General features: G+C 39.1%; 1 protein-coding gene across 1 annotated transcript in view; it reads left to right on the top strand.

Moving 5' to 3' along the window:
• The window catches only part of lig1 (ligase I, DNA, ATP-dependent), a 111697-nt gene that overhangs the window by 66824 nt on the left and 28854 nt on the right, over positions 1–16019 (top strand). Inside the window, exons 18-19 of the mRNA XM_037682408.1 lie at positions 3876–3971; positions 14453–14563. Coding sequence (XP_037538336.1) covers positions 3876–3971; positions 14453–14563 — 207 coding nt within the window. The remainder of the gene's footprint in view (positions 1–3875; positions 3972–14452; positions 14564–16019) is intronic.

The following is a 16019-nucleotide window of genomic DNA, read 5'->3' as shown; positions in this document are numbered from 1 at the left end:
AACAAAACAGTAGCAAAAACAGCTAGATTATAAGGCGATGTGGAAAACTAAAAACAGGAACATGTCTGCGTTGGTCCTTGCCAGGAGTCCAACAGATTCTTAAAGCCACTTAGAGAGGTCAAGGTCGAGAGCTTCAGATGTTTTTTGTAAGATATTCCAGGAAATGGGAGCAGAGTAGGAGAAGGCCCTTTTTGTCTAGTTCAGTCCTCACTGAGGGAACACTGCAGGTAATAATGTCCTTGGAGCGCACGCTGGAGCTGCACTCACGCAGAGACATGTAGGAGGAGATGTATGAAGGCAGCAGACCAAGAAGAGATGTGATGAGTTGCAGTGGAGCTGAAAACGGTGGAGTTTTTTTGCAACTGAGAAGAAAACATTGAAAGAAAATCGCATATTAAATCGAAATATTGAGTTTAAAAAATCTCAATTAGAATATTTTCCAAAATCATTCAGCCCTTGTTAGGACCTCATCAGCCATGACATCAGTCATAGAGCATGCAGCATGGACAAAGAGGCAAAAGTCTTCATCTAGTTTAGGCTAATAATTGCTATCCGATAAGGGCTTGAATTTCTACTATTGTTAAGGCTTAAATAAGAAATCTTTCTCAAAAACAAGAAACCAGTGTGAAAGTAAAAAGTAGCGAATAGTAAACCTCTACACTTTTGCTGTTTTCATAGTGGAACATTGTCCTTGTTACTCTGTGAATAGTGTAAAGAGGGACGAATATATCCTGACAGTAAATCTGAGCTCACCTGTGAACGTAGTTTCTGCTTTATGTTCCTTTCAAAGTAAACTACCGTATTTTCCAGCGTATAAGTCACAGGTTTTTTTGCATAGATTTGCTGGTCCTGCGACTTGTATACTTTTTTTTTTTTCCATATTCATGACACAATTTTTGACGGACACTTTTTAAATGTTCATTCATGCTAACATGAAACTGACATGAGACACACCTTTGCTGTTCTGTCGAGCAAACAAATAATTGTTTATAACCTTGTTAAATTGCGAAGAACTGCAACAGCGAGTCCTCCCGTGCACGCTCCCGCAGCCGATTTTTGTCAGCCATTCGACTTTTGGCACGACACCAGCCCACGTTTCCCGGGGGTCAGCAGTGACGCATAATAAACGCGACTTATACGCAGGAAAATACGGTACGATGACATTTTTGAGTTGTTTGACGATTGAATTCAGTGCCACTGTGCAAAAAGTCATATTTAAAAAAATAAATAAAGGGAGTAGGATATTGTAGATATCTGACTTTAGCCTAAATTGATTTATTATGTGAACAAAATAGTGTCATGGTGAGTCAGTCAGTTTCATAAACGACCTCATTTCCACTTTCAGCGTCGCTGCATAAAGAGTTGCACCGGTGCTCACCTGCCTTTTGTATTTGCTGTATTAAATCCAGTTGTCTGGCTGGAAAATTCATAAAAAGATGATTCACATAGTCGTTTTTCATCTTTTTTTTTTTTTTTTTTTAAATAATAATTTTACTTTGCTGCTGCACAATTACTCTCAAGTCTCCAAAGCTGCACATTTTTTATGCAATTTCAGATCACAATGTGGCGTTCCCCTTGAGACGGCAGCTCCTTTTGTGTCTACACAATGTTCATCCAGTCACATTATTGAGCTGTAGGTCACTCAGTTTTTAAAAGTCTTCAGCTACTGAATTTGTGTGCACAAAACAGAAAATATGGACTTTCTGGTTGTATGACACAAGTCAGACTTAAACAAACTGGCAGCCAGCTGCATTTTAACTACAGACTCAAGGGCAGGGCTATTCAACTGGTGGTCCGGGGGCCAAATCAGGCCCACAGGCACAACAATCGAAAATAACTTTTAGATCATTTATTGTTTGCAGCCTTGAAACACATTAAGGAGTGCAGTTTAGTCCACATCACCTCCAGATGTAATATCTTTACTCGACATGATGAACTCTAAACTGCTCCCAGTCACAGCACTTAGCATAGCAGCTACATGCGAATGTGTGATTATGCAAAACACTTTGTGAACCTTATTTTTTTTTAAAAAGGGCTATTTAAGTGCAGAGCATTTACCATATGTTGCATGTGTACGCAGTGTATCTTTTCTTTTTTTTACTCACCTTGTTTCTGATGATAAAATGTCATCCAGAAACCATAGAATTAAGATGCTAAACTTATAATAAAATCATGTACACAGATTTGCCACGATGTTTGTAGCCTGTAACTAATAAATCCTTTTAATTGTTCCATTAAAGGTACTTGAAGTGAGATGAAAAACATGCAGCCATCCTGTCTCTGCAACTTCGTGTTGGCTGTTTATTCTAGGGTTGTCACGAGACTGTTTTTTTTTTTTTCTCCATTCAAATACAAGTACTTCAGTTTGGGTACTTTACCAACACTGAGCACCGATAATGAGTTAGTACTTGAACATTACACAATTACTGTAGAAACATTTCTTTTATTAAGACCACAGCAAATAATCTGCTGTCTTAACACAACCTGTGTTTATGTTACACCACTAATTTTATCTGTTCTTCTGTTTTACTTTATTCTATTTACAAAATGCACACCATAGTGCATTAAATACAGTCCTCTCACGTCAAGAACATAAATTAATGAGGAACGTAAGAGCCCGGCATTCCTTGATGGAAGGCCTTCTGTCCGCTGCCGTTCACGCCGGAGTTTAGACTGAAGTCATCATGTGTTGAGAAGTTACAAAAATTGTTGCCATTTTGGTAAAATTTTTTAAAAATAAGTAAAATATTAGCTCAATATCTGTTAAACACTGAATTATTGCTATATTTTGAGTTTCTACTTTTAAGATCGGTTGACCTGTGTTAATCACTAGATGTGTAACTAATAAATATTGAACAATTAATTTAAATCCATCCAGTGGTTCATGAAGTAGCGGTGCACCGATAAATCGTCCGGCCGCCCCGATTTCCTTAATTTTGGGAAATCGGACGATACTTTCATGAGAAACCGATTTTACCGATTAAAAAAAATAAAAAATTTTTTAAACAATTGTCTAAACTTCATTTATATTTCAGAGCATGGCCAGTTAAAACATGTTTGTATTATTTCTAGGATATTGTTCAAGGGTATGTTTTTCAATGAAATAATGGAAAATTGAAGGTGCATCGTGACCTTGGAACACCTGACAGTGTCGCATAGAAAACAAAATCTGTATCGGCCAAAATCTGAATCAGCGGGTCAGACTTTTTAGAAATCGGTGATCGGCCAGAAAACTGTGCACCCCTTTCATGAGGTATTATGCTAACAGACGTCAAATGATTAATGGCAAGGTTTAAAACGAAGGCACTGATCAGTCTGTTAGGAGTATTCATGTCTACTAGCTCGTTATAGCGAAGGTCAATATTCGTAAAATTGACTTGGTCTTTTTTGTGTTTTGAACCGTTAACGCTCATATATTTACACGTTTACTGTAACTTTACAGTAAATACACACCAGAATTACTCAGGAAATGCTTTAACGTGTCTTTTGAAGTAGAATTTGAAAACAGAATGTGGGGTTGTTGTTGCTGTCGGCGTGAGACGATGAAGTCCTGACTGATTATGCTCTATTCATGCCATCAAAGACTACAAGTGATAATTGGCTGAGATCCAGCTTGTAGTCTCGCTCTACAATCACATAATCCGACACCGGACTGATTGTTTTGCAGACATCTTAACAAAAAGGCTCAACTGCCTCACCGCACGTTGAAGTGGTAACTCCATCTACACACGTACTGCGCTGTTGTTGACGGCAGCTGTGCACATCTTTTCTACACTTTCATCCAAACCACTTGATAAAATATTTGCGTTTGTCTGAAAGACGACTTTGAATCACCTAAATTTGTTTTTCTACATCGTTTCACTTTCCCACTGCAGATTCACATTCTGGAGAGCGGTGAAGTTCGGATATTCAGCCGCAACCAGGAAGACAACACCAGCAAATACCCCGATATCATCTCTCGCATTCCCAAGGTAAAAACTCTTCAGCGCAGCGCTCTTTGCAGCTCGGCCCTCGGGGAAAGGTGAGAGTGGGTCTGTGCTGTGATTGTCAAATGAGGGCTTTTACCAACGAGGATAACAGCCAAAACACCTTTATCTTGCTCACTCCTGTTATATGTTGCAGTTTTGTTTGTCAACCTTATTCTCATCCATCTCTCTTCTACTCACCTGCCTGCCACAGTTTCCAACTTCCCATTAATATTTAGGCGTCCCTCTGCTTTCCCGCAGTCGTCACAATCAACTGCTGGTCATTAAGAAAGCAATGCATTAACACGAGGAGTCTTTCTAATGGATGTCAAGACCGCCAGTTGTTTAACTTTAAATTGCAGCTGTGGGTAGGCTCGCCAAATTGGCGAGGATCTTTTTGTGTGGGGAGTGAGAAAGAGATCAGAACCACCTGAGGCTTTGGCTCTTTGCCTGAGGTTATCTGAGCTGCTTCTGTGCCTGCTGAGTTTGTTTTCCTGCTATATAGAAAGGAACTGCAGCAAAGTACCACATAAATCTACATCTGTCTGCTGTTTTTTTTTTTTTTTCTTCCTTTCACTTGTTTTCAAAACTGTGAACAGATGTCGGTAACGTCACAATAAATTCCCACATGGCATGTGCTAATCAGGGCGGATAGCTGAATCGTTTAACTTTTTCAGAACTGTTAAAGAAGGAAGGAGCTTCTTTTGTTGCAGCATGTTTCAAAACAGGAGCACGTAAGAGGACCCTGGTGGGTTAAAGTCAAATTTAGATTTTTATTTTAGTAAGGCGTCTAGCATCCGTTGAAGGCGTGCATGTCGTCCTCCGCTTGTCATGCCAGAGTTTTGGACTAAGATCGACTCTTGTTGAGAAAAGCTAGAGTTGTAGCCATTTTGGTCCAAACTTGAAAACTGTTATGCTACTATAAAATATTAAAATATGGGTTGGGAAAGCTTCTCAGCTACAACCTCTAATGGGTTTTCTAAGGTCAGTTGTAAAATGCACATGCATCCACACATTATTGCTTACGGTAGTGGGTGATTCAAAACAGCTAAAGTTAAACGTGTTGTTCAGTAGGACTGCAGGTATCAAGTATTTTCTGAATCTAGTATTGTACTGAATAATCCAAGTGGTTATTTGAGTGTTCTTGTATACTGTACTTTTTGGACTATGAGGCGCACTTAAAATTCTCTGTCTTGTCAAAGCTCCAAAATTCCCCATTGAAACTCGTGCCTTTGTATAAAAAGTTGTTTTTCTCTGCAAAAAGAAGCTGAGAACTTGTTTACTGATTTTTATTTATTTTTTTTTTAATTAAAAGCTTTGTGTGAAAAATGCTATGCTAAAGAGCTCAAACCACACCGAGCGTCCTTCCTTTTTTTTCAGTTCTCAAAATGGCGGAGAGACAGCCCATGTCACGTCAAGGGGCCTCCCTCCCATTTTTCTTAAACGCGCTGCTTGCTCCCTCACTATCCATCCTTCGGTTCAGTCTTATACTGCCATCCAGTGGCCAAAAAAGGTACCACACTCAAAATAAAATTAACCAACATCTTCTTAAATTTGACAATAATTACTAATTATTGTCAAATTTTGAACAATATTATCGTTTATCGCAATAATTTCTGAGACAATCACCCAGCAAAATTTGTTATTGTGACAGGCCTAGCAGTGAGCAGATTTTATTTAAACTGTAAAAGCAATTATTGATTAAACTTCTACAACTAGTTAACCTTATCCAAGATGGCCGCCACAGCTAATCAACCTTATCTAACACAGAAACTGTAACTCGGTTAATAAACATATTAAGCTAAAGAGTGGTGTGGTAGTAGCTGAGAGTCAAACTTTTTCTTGTAACTTTTGAAGTGCTCTTGAGGTTTTCAGGTTGTCTGAAGGTCTTACAAAGTTTTTATTTGGACGTCAGTGGCTTTATCACAATTTATTCCATTTAGGTGTCATAACGTTATTTTAAGAGTCAGTCAGTCAGAGTCAGAGATTCTTTATTGTCATGTGGTACATGTGGTGGAGCGAAATTATGTACACAGGGTCCCAGTTACATCAAACTATAAAATGTAAAAGAAAAACAGTAATAAGATCTAAGATATGAACTAAGAAAAACATCAACTAAATATACACTAAGCACTAATTGCATAAAAACATTACGTTGAACATCAGCACAAACATGAACATGAGTCTGTGTGAGCAGATGAGCTCGCATGAACAGCAGCAACATGAAACCGATCAGCAGCAACATTGAAACAGATCAGCAGCAAAATGATGTGATTTTTTTTCACAGTGATTATTCTGGTTAGAGATTCATGAGTCTAACAGCCTCAGGGTAGAAGCTGTTCCTCAGTCTAGTGGTTCTACACTTAATGCTACTTAACCTCCTTCCTGAGGGGAGTGGGGCAAAAAGTGTGTGTGCTGGGTGAGTGGGGTCCTTCATGATGCAGGTGGCCCTCTTCCTGCATCTGGAGGTGTAGATATCTGATGGTGGGGAGACTGATTCCAACAGATTTCTGTGCAGCCTTCACCACTCTCTGCAAAGCTTTTCTTTCTGCAGCTGTGCAGCCTCCATGCCACACGGTGATGCTGAAGCACAGGATGTTCTCCACTGCACACCTGTAGAAGGAGGTGAGGACTGAGCTTCCCAGACCAGCTCGTCTCAGCCGTCTGAGGAAGTAGAGTCTCTGATGAGCTTTCTTGATCAGGCTGGTGGTGTTGTTGCTCCAGCTGAGGTTGTCATTCATGTGTACACCCAAGTACTTGTAGCTGGAGACCACTTCCACCGCAGATCCTCTTATGTTCAGGGGGGTGTAGGTGTGTTTGTTCCTTCTGAAGTCCACAAGCATCTCCTTTGTCTTCTTCACAATAATGTGAAGGTTATTCTCTTTGCACCAGCTCTCCAGGTGTTCCACCTCTTGCCTGTAGCTGGACTCATCATTGTTTGTGATGCATCCCACCACCGCTGTATCATCTGCAAACTTTACAATGTGACAGCCTGGATGGGTAGCTGCACAATCATATGTGAGCAGAGTAAACAGGAGGGGGCTCAACACACATCCCTGAGGAGAGCCAGTGCTGAGGGTTATGGTGGAGGAGGAGAAGTTGTGGATCCTCACTGACTGTGGTCTGTTTATTAAGAAGTCTAGTGCCCAGTTGCAAATGGAGGGGCTTAGTCCTAGTGTGAATATTTTGTCCATCAGGGTTTGGGGGGATCATAGTATTGAAGGTAGACATAAAGTCCACAAAGGTCATACGGACGTAAGAGTCTTTCCGCTCCAGGTGGTTGAGCGCAGTGTGGACCACAGAGGAGATGGCATCCTCTGTTGATCGGTTCAATCATAAGAGATTGACTGCAAAGCTTTAGTTAATTTTTAATGACACTGAAACATTTGAAAATGTTTGGTTTCAGTCATGACATTTCTGTGTGCTTATGAGGAGACTCATATGGAAGGGTGGAAGTCCAGTTGAAACAAAACGATAAACCTTCCAGTGTTCGTTTCCTCTGGTCCAGTATCACCTTTGTTTAATTGTGCTGGCCTGTTTTTCCCACCACAACATGGTGTTAAATGATAGCTGTATTGGTGATTGTCTGTGCTGAGGGGAACAAACCATCTTCAACAACTTCTTTGTGGTTTGTCCTAATTACTAAAGAGGAGCGACACCAGAAAATGTTCCGTTTTTATTCCAAAGAAGCAAAAAGAGCCAATTCCTTATAATAAATTGTGGGTTAAACACATGTGCCTCTGCTTTGTGTAGCTCCTCACTAAATCTTTGCTGGGCAGTTCGTTTTTATTCCTATTACATGCCAGCTTTATTTGTTTCTTTACTGACAGCACTAATAGGAGCTCGGGGAAGACTAGGAGCTGTTCTTTTACTGCTTCACATTAAACACTTTCTGCTGGGTGGCCACTCTGATGTACCAGGCAGTTTAAGTCAGTGATGATCCGATGAATCCCTTCTTCAAAGCTGGCTGGAATACTTTGTTGCTTCTTGCTTTCCACCTCTCTGGTTTTTTTTTTTTTCTTAGATCTTCCTGCTCTCTTACAGAGCTCTTCCTGACTGCAGGTAAAGCTTACCAACAGTTAAGAAGACCCAGAAATCTTCTGTTAAAACGTCTGACCTCCCTCAGTTAAACAAAATGCAGAAATTATCAAATTTAAGTAATCACTTGTTTTGATGTCACAAAATATCAGCTGTAGGACATTTAAAAATACAAAAAGTTTTACTTCAGCTTGTACACTTAAGAAATTGTAAAATAGTGTTCTTGCTTTAAACATAAATTGCCATACGTGGCGCCGTACACGCCGCACTGCCATATAAGTCTCATCAGTCCAAATATGTCTAATAAAATGGAAAAAACATAAATAAGTCGCACTGCCGTATAAGTTGCATCTATTCTGCGTCACCGTGGGCCGGTGTTGTGCCAAAAATCAATTGGCTGCCAAATGGTGGCCGCGGGAGCATGCACAGGAGGACTTTAACAAGAATTTAACAAGATTAACACTTAAAAACATTTATTTGTTTGCTCGACATTATAGTAAAGGTGTGTTTTAGTTGAACTTTTCCTTAATAAATGAACTTTAATGGTCAAATCAGCTGCATTTTGCCTGGGCGGCGAAATGCAGCTGATTTGACGTTTGCTCCAGGAGTTCAGAAGCGAGACGAAGGTGGCTTGATATGGCAAGCCAAGTGTCTCATTAATAGCCACTTTTACGTATTAGCTTGCCATAATGCTCGATGGCCCTCTAGTGGCTGAAAATGGTAGTGTTCAATTTTTTCCATGTCAGGATGAATGAAATTGTCAGATCTCAGGCAAAAATTGGATTATAAATATGGGGAAAACAACGAATATTAGTTGCTTCGATGTACAAGTCACAGGACTTTCAAATTTATGCAAAAAGATGCAACTCGTATGGCGAAAAATACGGTAATTGTGGTTTACAATAAGCTGATTGCTGAACTTTAATTTGTTTACTTGGCAAATGATTTAATTATGTACAGTCATAGCTTATTTCTGTTTTTCATCTTTGCTACTCATTAAGCAGCTTGTTAAGCAGCTTTTCAGGCTCATAAGTGACCCTCTCCTCAGAATGGTATAGACTGATGGCTGCCGCCGACCCGTCTCGTTGCTGACACTTCAGGGGGCTTGCTGGCTTGGCTTTCCGGGGTCAATGACTCCTAAACTGCTCTTATAATTTACTAATGTTCTTGTTTACCGTAGTGATGATGATGGAGACCTTCATTACGTTTCCAGGGACTGAGCGGTGAGATTGTTGAGGAGCAGATCTGTAAATTCCCAGGCAACGTCTTCTACTTAACTGTTTACTTTGAAATACTTCCACACGATTAGCAAACGGCTGTATGGTTCAGTACCACCGCCAAGTGATCAGGGGAGTGGATCAAGTCGCCCATTTCAAATAAATGAATAAATAGGTATAATAAAAAAAAAAAATCCTCCACACAGCTGATATTGCTCCTCTGCTAACACCAGTCTAACTAAGACTTGATCATCACGGCGCCATAAAGTGACATCAGAACACTTTTTACAAGTACAAGTACACACACATGGCACTGTAACCGATACCTCATACTTGTATCGGTGTTTGTGTATTCCTATTAATACAGGTTGACTGAATAATCGGTCTAAGAAGAGAGAAAGGTAATTTATTTGTTCTGTTTTTGGTTGAAGGAATACTTGTCAGCGTTGAGAGATGTTCGGGCAGAACTTTCATAAACTTTGACAAAATAAATAATTCTGACAGCCGTGTGGACTCGCGCCTTGAATACTCGTGCTGCTCCTGAGTCGATCTCACCTCTGTGTCTCGCTGCTCTTCGTAACGTCTGCCCTCTAACGTTCCTCAGACTTTCATCTCTGTTTTTTTTTCCCAGTAACTTTAAAGGCAACGTGACGTCTTCCCTCTCGTGCTCACCTCGTCTCTTTCTCACATCTCTCCGTCTAATCATTCGTCTCCTTTGTTCTTCATTACTTCTTGATGATACTTATTCTTTCTCTCAGTACTTTTGGCTCTCTCTTTTCCTCTCTTCTGATTCTTATCTTATTCACCCGTGTCTCTTTTCCTCTCATCTTGTCTTCTCCCTCAACTTTGATGCTACCTGTTGGTAATTTCACCTTTTTGGTCTCTGCCTTCCTTACCCCGCCCTCCCTACGCTTCTTAAATATTCGCTCTCACCCTTTTGCTCCTTTGTCTGTCAGTGCTCCTGTTGCTGTCTTCTTGTACCTGTTTTTGTTTTTTCCTTCAGCTCCTTTTTATCCCTATCTCCCTTCTCATTATTTGTCTTACTTCTTTTTTTTTTTTCTCACTCCCCTTTAAACCTCCTTCATTCCTATTTGCTCTCTGGCACCTCATCGTCTCTTTACTCAACCGTATTTCATGTTACTTTGCCTTTATTTTGGTTTTTCTCTGCCTAAATCAAACGGAAGGGAACATTTGTGCATGTATTTGCATTATGTGGAAAAAGACGCAGCAATTAAGTGATGGGATTTATTTAAATTTGTTTCCCTGTTTGTGTGATTCATGATGCCTAATTTATAGCGTTTCATTTATTTGTGCTGTGGGAAACGACTCCCGTCAGCCGTCTGAATGAAACTTTCATCCTACAAATTGATTACCAATCATTAATGTGGCAGATCATTGATTTAAGAAATTGCTTAAATTAAAATTGCATCCCTTTTCCTGACATTCTGTTGTCGTAGCAGAACGCCTTTTGGTGAACACAACAAATGAACAATGCTCGTGTGAAACTTCTCACGAGCACAGAGATGGTCTGATTAGATTTTCCTGCACCTTGCTGCATTATTTTGCATATTAATAAGGGATAACCAATTTTCCTTGTAGCTCCCACAGAGCTTTAAAGCTTAAAGTTATGAATTAATATCAGTACATACATATTAATAGAGATCCATTTATTGGTAATTAATGCATAACTTGGCTTAATGACCTTACAGGTATAACTTATTGTGTTTAAAATGAGACTGTTTTCAAACAACCTGTTAGTGCTAATGCGCCTCCTCTGATAAGCTTCTTCAGATTTCACTTGCAGATACATTTCCAGCCTGTTTTTGTTGTAACGTTGAACATCTGAAGAATCCTGGTGGACCCACACAAACCTCCCTCTGATGTGTTTATAGATGAGACACAGCTTCATGTTGTATCCCAGTTTCAGTGGCCAGTTAAACCTGACCAGTGTTTTCCTGCTCAGGAAACTGAATGTCAACCGCAAAAGCATCTTGGACCTTGTTCACATGGAAACAGTTTTTATATTTACCTTTTGTTCATCGTTTCTAAAAATATCCTCGTACACACAGCAACGTTTCGAGAAAGGTCTTCACACAGAAATACTGAAAATGATCTAAAACTTAATTGAATTACTTTATTAACCCCCCAGAAAAAAAACTGTTTGGTTTTTAACGCTCTATTAGTAAAAGTACATTTAAATAAAAATACAGTAGTCCCTCTTTTATCGATGGGGATCCGTACCCTGAAGCCCCGTGATAAGTGAAAAACCATGAAGTAGGAATACAAGTACAAAGAGTAAAAGTTTAAGTAAAAGTACAAGTAGTAAGTAGGGATGCACCGATCCACATTTTTTTACTTCTGAGCCCGATACCTAAATCTGGATATCGGCCGATACCGATCCAGTTCCGATATCATGATCATCATTGATTTTATGAGGCTGTAATAATCTCCTCTCAAGTACAATCTGTACAAATATATGCATGCATGTCCAAAAAGGCAACTTGAGGTAAGTTTTATTAATGTTGGATAAGTTTTAAAGTTAGAATTAAATTCTGCTAACACGACACATGTTTTTTTTTTAAATTCCTAGCTTTAAAGTGATTAATTTAAGTGATTGTTTAAAGTTATTTTATATTTTTTAAATAAGGGGCAGATATAAGAATTTTTTTTCTTCTTTCTGCGCTCTTTTCATTCATTGTTTTCTTTTTGATGAATTTGTTTTGTTTATTGTGTTTCTTTTAAATGAATGAATAGATGAATAAAATAAAATGTTAAATGGCTTTAAACATCTGCTAAGTTCATGGCATAAACCAACACAGACATGTTCTTGTTTTTAGTATTTTACATCACTTTATAATGTAGCTGCTTTTGATTCGTTTCTTTTTTTAATATATAATAATTTTCTTGTAATTTTAAAATCATGTTTTTTTATGATTGTCTACTGTTGTACTGATAAATATCTCCTGGAGGGTAAACTATATCTTGACTGCAAGTATCAAGCTGCGAAATCCTTCGTTTTCTACAGCTGATAGCGGTTGGTCATTAATTACCATGAAGTTTAGCAACTTCTCGGTAAACAATCGAGCTCCGGGGCTTCAGCGATGTGTTTTTCTTGTTCAGTCCGGGGCGGGCAGTCTGATTGCGGTCAGTATGCCCCTCCTCAGAGACGGGCAGATTGGACACGGCTGGCCGGTGTCGAGCTGCCTGTTTCGGGTTGAGCAGGAATAGCGCCCCGCTGAAACCCCAGACTTCTACAAATAATACGCAAAAACAGAACACAAGGAGTGGAGCATGCACTTTTAGCTGGTTTGTTTGGTGTGCAATGTAAACACAAGACGAGGATACTCTCAAGTTCAAGTAAATTTTATTGTCATTTCCAGCACATGTGATACATGAAGTGGAACAAAATTATGTACACAGGGTCCCAGTTACTCCAAAAAATAGCAAAGTATATAAAAAAAAAAGAAACTGTAAATAAGGATCTAAGATATACACTTAAAAAATGGCAAAACGGCACGCTAAAGGTCTAAGGTATACGCTAAACACTAATAATGTTAAACAATACGCCGTTAAAACAGCAGCCCGAACATGAGTCCGTGGTGAGCAGATGGACACGAATGAATACAGCGGCATGAAATCAGCAGCATGTATAATCAGCAGCACAGTCACATCACCTCTCAGGTTGTAGGCTAGATTAGAGGGTAGTTTATGACTTCAAAAACTTGCGTTCTGGTTGTCTACACTAAAACAAGGGTGGCATTTCAACATTTTATCACTTCAAGGTTTCAAGGTTCTTTGTCATACGTGTGGTACATGAGGTGGAACGAAATTGTGTACACAGGGTCCCAGTTACATCCAAAAGTAAAATGTAAAAGGAAAAACAGTAATAAGATCTAAGATATGACCTAAGAAAAGCATTAACTAAAAATACACTAAGCGCTAGTAGTACAAAAACAACAAAAACAATACACCAAACAGCAGCAAGAACATGAGTCTGTGTGAGCAGATGAGTATGAATGAACACATGAACATGACATGGATCAGCAGCAACATGATGTGATTTTTCACTGTGATTATTCTGGCTAGACATTCATGAGTCTAACAACCTCAGGGTAGAAGCTGTTCCTCAGTCTAGTGGTTCTACACTTAATGCTCCTCAACCTCCTGTCTAAGGGGAGCGGGGCAAAAGTGTATGCTGGGTGAGTGGGGTCCTTCATGATGCAAATGGCCCTCTTCCTGCATCTGGAGGTGTAGATGTCTGATGGTGGGGAGGTTTGGGAACCCATTTTCAAAAATTGTCATTCTGGGGCTTCTGAATTGTTTCTTTATGGATGCAAGACTGAAACAATAAAAAATTAATAATAATATTCATAAAAATTGTTCCCATGTGAATGACGACTCGGTTATTCCAGACAGGATAATGCAACAAACAAACTGAACGTTTGTCGTGAAGCTTTTGTCAAAATGTTGTACTCAGTCGTGGTCAGAAGAGTTGGAGTTTGATAACAGGTCTGTTAAAAAGTAGCAACGTATAGGCTGTCATAGAAAATAAGATTACGTGTCTTTACGTCCTTGTTAGTGTCATTTTATCTATAAAGGACATTTAAAGCAGTTTCTTCAAATCAAGAACAATAACAAATATTTTGCTTTTAAACATTTAACTATTGTAGTTCAAAATAATAAAATGGTTCATAAGTGATGACATTCCAATCATGCTCAGTCAGGTCATCTGGACAGTTTCTTTTTTTGTGGAAAGACGTTTCGCCCTCTATCCAGAGGTCTTCATCAGTCTGAGGAGTCCCAAGTAAACTGTTATCCCCACTAAGCAGTAAACTCCATTGGACCAACCAGTTTGCTGGTGATAAGATGGTTTCTGGGGGCTGCAAGACATTCCAGTTTAGATTACGACAACACATGAGAATACAATTTAGGTTTCAAGGTAGACTAGAAGTGATACGCACTGAAAAGCAGTTGTGTGTTGAGACTTTGTAAAAGCATTTACAAATCTTATATAAAGTGCAAATTGTTCCACAAAATCCCATCTGCAAAGGTGATTACCTCCCACTGATTTAAACCTACAACCAAGAATTTATTTCTTATTCTTTGACGGTTTCCTATTTGCAGCTGCAGATGTTGTTTTTGCAGATTGTAGTTTTTAAATTAACGTTCTGTCCTATTTTCCATCTCGTATATTTTATTAATTTGCTTTCTGCTCTGTTCTTTCCCCCACAGACAAAGAAGGACTCTGTGGTGTCTTGTGTTCTGGACACCGAGGCCGTTGCATGGGATCGTGAGAAGAAACAGATCCAACCCTTCCAGGTCCTCACCACCCGGAAAAGAAAGGTACAGATGGAAATGGGATATAATAAAGAGAAGGGAAAGAAGATTAAAACATGTGCTTTTTTTTCGTAAAGGTAGAGAGCAAGAGATAATGAGAGAAGAAGGAAGGTGTGAAAAGGTTAAGAAGAGAAAACAAGACTGAGATGAAGACCTGAAGGTTGAGGAGAGCAAGATAATAGAGTGAAATGATCCGACATACTGAGGGAGATGGACAGAAGAGGAGCTAAAAAAAAATTGGTGGGAGACTGATGGGTTGGAGACAGAAGAGTGAAATGGATCGAGAAGGGTGGGGGGTGGGATTGAAAATGTCAGCAAGGTGTTTATTCAGTTTTGATCAGAATAACGGCCTCTTTCCACTACACCAATCACATTAGGCTGAAACAGCTCCCTTCACCTTGTCTGTTGAAATGCATAATGGAAACCTGGTAAATTAGGAAAAGCAGAAATGCCTGTGCATATATGGAGAACGTGATGAAGGAAATGGCCAAAATGATTACGATGATGATTTTTCCTTTTCGCTAGATACTTTTTGCTGCTATTATGCAATCATAATTATGTGTAATGATAGTTTGATTCACAAACTGATTGTGCGCTGCCCCTCCGGTATTCTGTAACAACATCTCTGCTGTTTTACTTCCACAGGCACATCTTACTGGAATGAAATATTCCAGAAGAGAAGATGAAACCCGATATGCTTTAATTAACAATCATTAATGAGCAAAAAATAATGGAGGAGGAGAGGGAGAGACGTATCTTTCCTATTTAAGGAGGACATAAAAATTATACATTCACGCCTGCTTGAGCAAATATATATCTGGGTGTCTAAAGTCATTAGTCTTTGGAAAAAGTAGAACAAAGTTGGGACCGCCTTGGTTTGACAAATATTCAGTACGCTGTTAAGATTTGAGAAAATGCATTACATGTCGTCCTTAAAAATAACATTATTTTTATCTTAATAATTCTTATTTTAACCGTGTAACCATTTTTAAAACCATTTAATAGTAGGCCTCATCAATCATTATATTGTCTTTTAGTCATTTATGACCACGGTTTTTATCTCTTTGTAACAGAAATAAGTAAATATGCTGTTTGTGATAAGTTAATCACTTGGTGTTTTGCGACCAACAATGTGGTCCTATAGCTGCAACTTTGGGAACCACTGACCTAAAACACTCATGAGCAACGTATAGCTCAGGAGCCAGATGGAGATCTTTGGTGATCTCCATCTGGCTCTCGAAGCCTTGAAATAAACACAACATCTTCAGACAATGAAAAACAATTTTTAATAAATCTTCAAACAAATTTAAAAGTGAATGTTGCTTTGTTCGAAGAGTTGTTGTTGTTTGTAGGAATAGTAGTAGGAGCAGTTGTAGTTGTGGTAGTAGCAGTAGAAGTGGTAGTAGTACTAGTAGTAGCAGTTGTAGTTGTGGTAGTAGTAGTAATAATAGCAGTTGTAGTT

Source organism: Nematolebias whitei, chromosome 9 (assembly GCF_014905685.2).
Source record: "Nematolebias whitei isolate Nwh7 chromosome 9, NemWhi1, whole genome shotgun sequence".
NCBI classification, from domain to species: Eukaryota; Metazoa; Chordata; class Actinopteri; order Cyprinodontiformes; family Rivulidae; genus Nematolebias; species Nematolebias whitei.
The sequence above is the reverse complement of the archived record's forward strand: the minus strand, read 5'-3'. Positions and strand labels throughout refer to the sequence as shown.